Source organism: Lathyrus oleraceus, chromosome 3, assembly GCF_024323335.1.
Source record: "Lathyrus oleraceus cultivar Zhongwan6 chromosome 3, CAAS_Psat_ZW6_1.0, whole genome shotgun sequence".
Taxonomy (NCBI): Eukaryota; Viridiplantae; Streptophyta; class Magnoliopsida; order Fabales; family Fabaceae; genus Lathyrus; species Lathyrus oleraceus.
In genome coordinates, this window is record NC_066581.1 from 357,090,919 (window position 1) to 357,096,517 (window position 5,599).

Below are 5,599 nucleotides of genomic sequence, written 5' to 3' on the forward strand. Positions count from 1 at the left end.
TAAAGTCGGGGGCTCGTGTTAATTGTCCCCTAGCTTTCCCGTGTTTGATCATGAGTTTGTGCATTCAGGCAAGGGTGAGACTTCCGTCTCGGGGTCAGGTAAGGATCACGTCACCTATCGATGACCGGTATGTGGCCAAATATTGTAGACCGAAGACTGCTAGAGGCAGTGCTGCTTCAGGGAGTACCAGGGCTTCTGATGGTCCTAGTACTTCTACTCCTAGACTAGATCCATACGTCCAAGCTGTGTGCAATTACAGTTTGGAATGGATGGCGGCATCCCAGAGAGCCATGTTAGATATGCACGACTCTATGCAGCGGTTGCAGCTGCAAGGAAGTGGTGCTCATGCTTTGATGACGCGTGAGCAGTTTCTGCTTAACGCCAACTGGCCTGTGGACACGCCAGTGTATAGTGAGGGGGTGGGCGCTGATGCTGATGACGATGATGATGATGATGATGTTGATGATGAGGCTACCGGTTCTGATGCCGGTAGCGAGGAGGAGTCCTGAGCCCTTAGAGGGTTAAGTTTTTGTACTTTTCAGTTTTCTTATGTTATTTCTATTTGTATTTTCGGATTTTGTATCTTGACTTTGGTGTTGTACTATTGGGGTGTTTTGTCCCTCATGAACAAATTTATATTTTCAGTTAATGTTATTTATTTATGTTTTTAATTTTGTTGTTTAATAAATTTTTGGGTGATTAAGTGGCAAACCTTCTAGATTGGTTGCTCCTCAAGAAGTACCCAATGAAGGTGCATCCGAGCTTGGATGGCAATGATAAGAATAAACAAGTGAATGAAGCTAAGGTACATGGTTACCTCCGGCTAGAATTTTAGAATGCATTAGGAACTTTACTCTTTTTGGTAAATTGAATATTGTCTTTTTGCAACATAATTGAATGAATGTTTCATCTAGAACTTAAAACCACAAATTGTGAGGAAACCTCCATTGTACACTTAAATGCTGGATTCTAATAAGTTTTGTTGATTCATGTGATTCATGCTTTGTCTTTTATTATTGTGAAATTGTGGAAGCAATTAGAAATGATCAAGGCACTTGTTTTCTTTTGAGCACAACTACATCCAAGAACAACTTACCTGTGAGCAGAGAGAGTATTTGTTAACCCCTTTGAGCTTAAACAGTTGAATCTCGGCTTGAAATAAAGCGAGATCTCAAAAATCTTTTTTTTTACATCCCGGAAAATCTTGATTATTGTTCTTTTGCCGTAAAAAGTTAAGAGCATTCACTTAGGGTGAGGAAGAAATAAGTTGGGGAGAACGAAAAAGAATCGGTAAGTACCACAACTCTTGAAAAAGAAAAGAAAAACCGAGCAAGCATAAAAAAAAATATATATGTATAGAAAATATAGAAAAGAAACATCTGTTTTGTATATTTGATGTGAAAGAAAAGAACAAAAATAGAAAGAATGAAAATGAATGCTTGCTTGGAAGAAAAATAGTGAAAAATAAAAATTGAGTTGTGAAATTTGTGTTGTGAAGGTTTCAAATAAGAAACAAATGAAACAAAGTCGAGATGTGTGATTAATACTGTGAATGTCTCTTTTGCATCGGCACTTTCGTTTCAATGGCCTTAGAAATGACCCTTGTTTGTTAACCTAACCAAGCTTCAACCGAAAAGCCCTTAGTGATCTTTATGCTTCCACAGTACCATTTATAATTGTTAGACATTGTATGAATCTATTTGATTTCTTCATTGTTTGTTAGAGAGTGAGATTATTCCCGCGGTTGCAAACGCGTAAAATCTTCATTCCTTATTCGAAGAGGAGAGATAGGATGATTCATTCAGAATAATATTGTTGTAGATAGATAAATATTTTGCATTGCTATTTAAGTTTTAGTTCTTGTGTATTATTTTATTCGAACCGTTGGAAACTTGTATATGCTAATTTCGCTTGTGTTTGAGTCGTTTATCCAACTTCGGAGAAACCATTTTCTTAAAGCAAATCCTCTTGTCCTTCAAGAGGCATACTTTGCTTGAGGACAAGCAAGAATCTAGTTGGGGAGAGTTGTTAGATACCCAAAAGTGCTTATTTGAGCCATCAATTAAGGGTATCTTTCACTCTATTTCCTTGCTAAAATTGTCAAAACCACATTTGTTTTACATGAAATGCATTACATTGATAAACAAGCTTGGTGCCTTTGATTTGTGTGTTATTGTGCAGGAAAAGGGCATGAACTAATTGAAAATGAAGACACAAGAAAATTGGCAAAGGAACCAATGAATACAAGCATTCATCAACCTGCTCGCTAGGCGAGCTGCTAGCGAAAAGCTCCAGTAAATTGACAATAAATTCGCTAGGCGAGCTGCTAGCGAAGGTGGTAGCGAGTTCGTTCTGTTTTGGTGAAAAGAGCATCCAGCACTCACTCGCTAGGCGAAGCGCTAGCGAGTCCCCAGCGAGCATTCCAGTAGCAAAACCTCTCAACCTCGCTGGGGCGAAGGTTGGAGCGTGTCCTTCGCTAGGCGAAGGTTTGTTCGCTAGGCGAACATGACAGTTCAACAGACCCTGTTTCTCTGGGCACAGGTGCCTTTGGTGCCACAATTAGACCCTCGCTAGGCGAGCCTTTCTGCTCGCCTAGCGAGCATGACAGCCCAGTACTACTCTATAAGTAGCAAGTGCCACTTTTGAGCACCATACCTTAGTTTTACTTTATTTTTCCAGCTTTTGCTCTAGAGATATTTTTGACCTAGATTTCATTTCTCTTCATCTTGTAACCATCTTCTACAAAAAGAAGGTGGATTCCCATCCGATCTCGATTATCCGACTTGGATGTTGATCAACCTTCTTCCGAAACTTGTCGACCAAGCTACCATGAAAATGAGTAGCTAAGTCATCCATTTGTCAAGGTTAGATGTAGGTGCTTACTAGCTTTGGGTGTAAATGTAAGGATCTTCATGTGTAAACTCTTTAATGGTGAATATATGATGAAAACTTTGTTTCTATTTAAAACTCTTTGTGTTGGTTTATGATCGAGAGATGTTTACCAACTCTTGACCTAGGTTTTCATCCAATCTTGTTTGTTAGCTAGAGATAGTAATGAATGATTTTGTTCACCATAAGGTTGAACCAAAAAGTTGTCATTTTGATAGATTGTGTTCGAGAGAAACAATGGATCAAAATGGGAAAACTCACAATGTGTGTTCGAGAGAAACATATTGGGAGGACTTTGTGAAATGATTTATCATCTAAAGGAGTTTATAAGATTGTTGACCGAACAAATACCTGCAAAGTAATCATTGAACCCTAACTTTGGCAATATTTCTCATTTAATCAAACCATAACTTTTACCGCAATTTAATACCTTTGTATGCAAGATAATATGACAATCAATCAAAACCCTATTGTTACTTGAGCTAGAATTAATACAACCATCGAACGGCGGTGATATCTTACAATCCCTGTGGATACGATAACAAAAACCCGACACGTAAATTTACAACTAACAGTCGCCAAAGGGTATGCTCAAGAATGTGGAGTTGATTATGAAGAAGTATACGCTCATGTAGCTCATATGGACACAATTCTTGGCACTTTCTGCACAAAGAGGTTGGTGTGTGTTTCAGCTGGACGTGAAATCGGCCTTTCTTCATGGAAAGTTAGTTGAGAATATGTACGTGGAGCAGCCAAGGGGTTATGAAATAAAGAATGAGGAGCATAAGGCATATAAGCTTAACAAAGCTTTGTACGGACTCAAGTAGGCCCCGCGAGCATGGTTTAGCCGAATTGAATCATACTTCAGAAAGGAAGGCTTTGAGAAGGAGGATAGTGAGCAAACTTTGTTTAGAAAAGTCAAACAAGATAAATATTTGAACATTAGCTTGTATATTGATGATTTAATTTATACCAAAGATGATGAAAAAATGATGTCTGAATTCAAAGAGTTCATGATGAATGAGTTTGATATGTCAGACTTGGATAAGATGAGGTATTTTCTTGGTATTGAGGTAGTTCAGTTAGATGGCGGTATATGCATTAGTCAAACGAAGTATGCGATAGAAGCGGTGAGAAGATTTGGAATGGAGCATAGCAATTTTGTTGAAAATCTAATGGTTCCGGGATTTAAAATCTCCAAAGATGAAAATGGTGTTGAGATGGATGGTTCATTTTTCAAGAATTTGATTGGAAGTTTAATGTACTTGGCTTCTACGAGGCCAGACATAATCTATGCAGTTAGCTTATTAAGCAGGTATATGTCAAGACCTACTGAAGTTCATTATTCGGCGGCGAAGAGAATGCTACGTTACTTATAAGGTATGACAAAGTTTGGAATTCTTTACAGAGAGGAAGGAAATTTGGAATTGATTGGCTTTACAGATAGTGATTATGTCGGATCGATTGAGGATAGAAGAAATACTCCTGGTTATGTTTTTATGCTAAGTGGAGCTGCAGTAGCTTGGTATTCTCGAAAGCAACCAATAGTAACGTTGAGCACGATGGAAGTCGAGTTTGTAGCAGTTGCGGGAAATAGTTGTTAGGCAATATGGATGCAAAGGATGCTGAAGAAGATAGGCTACAAGGGCAGTGAAAGTATTGTCATCTATTGTGACAATAACTCAACCATTAAGTTGTCGAGGAATCCGGTGATGCATGGAAAGAGAAAGCACATTGATGTGCGCTACCATTTCTTAAGGGAGATTGTGAATGATGGAGTTGTGCAACTTCAGTTTTGTGGTACAAGGCATCAGTTAGCAGACATCCTCACTAAACCGCTGAAATTGGAGTCATTTCGGGAATTGAGATGGAAGCTTGGAGTCTGTGATTTTTCACGAGTTAACTAGTTGCAAATGCAGTCTAGTTCAAGGGAGAGAATGATAAGGCTTAGTCAATTTATTGCCCTAGTTTTTAGCATTATTTGTTAGCAGATTTAGTCAAGTTTTGTAATCAAGTTTGTTTCCTTAATTCTAGGTAGTGCATGGATTGTAGGTTGTTCTTGTTTTCTTTATTTATTTGCTGAATTTTTACAATGAATAAACAAGTCATTCCCATAACCGTTGTTATTTGCTTCTCTTGAATTCTATTACATCTAACATTAAATGTATTTTTGATCACTTGATTCTGATTAAAAAACAATTTGTCTCTCCATCTTTTAAATTTAGTTATTTAGTGAATCTATTTAACAAATTCTATAATTTCTTCGCCCCCTTCAATTTTTCTAATGTGCAATCCGCATTTGTGAATAGACAAGGTTAACTAAAATCCAGGTTACTTTTTAATTATCATGGGACTATATTCCAATTTTACTGCTGTATCTTGTGCGTTGATCATTAGACGTTATATTTTTTCCTTTCTTCTTCAAAACATATGGAACAAAAGTAAAGGTCGAACAAACAATAGTAAAATAAGAAAATAAAAGAAAGCTACTACGGTGTATTAAAAAAATTGATTTTAGTGACCAAATAAGTGATTGAAATTTTTTGACCACTCCGACCACTGAATTAATGAATAAAACTTTATATTATAACAGTAAAATTTTAAAGTCATTAAATCGGTCATTAAATTAAATTAGTCGTTAAATTAACGACTAAATTTTTGTGACAATAGTAATATTCAATCTCAAAAATACATTTAAATATAAATTACT

At 37.0% G+C, this 5,599-nt stretch overlaps 1 protein-coding gene across 1 annotated transcript; it reads left to right on the top strand.

Annotated features, from left to right (window-relative positions):
• The first annotated feature begins 3,881 nt into the window (after positions 1 to 3,881).
• LOC127131277 (secreted RxLR effector protein 161-like) lies at positions 3,882 to 4,493 on the top strand. Its single transcript, XM_051060205.1, has 2 exons — positions 3,882 to 4,204; positions 4,298 to 4,493. Exons 1-2 carry the CDS (start codon positions 3,882 to 3,884, stop codon positions 4,491 to 4,493), a joined length of 519 nt encoding a protein of 172 aa, XP_050916162.1.
• The last annotated feature ends 1,106 nt before the right edge of the window (positions 4,494 to 5,599 follow it).

Excerpts from the sequence above, each read along its gene's own strand:
- LOC127131277 (XM_051060205.1), top strand. The coding sequence starts at position 3,882 with ATGTCTGAATTCAAAGAGTTCATGATGAATGAGTTTGATATGTCAGAC. Across the intron at positions 4,205-4,297 it reads GCAGTTAGCTTATTAAGCAG|AGAGGAAGGAAATTTGGAAT; the intron begins GTATATGTCAAG and ends AATTCTTTACAG.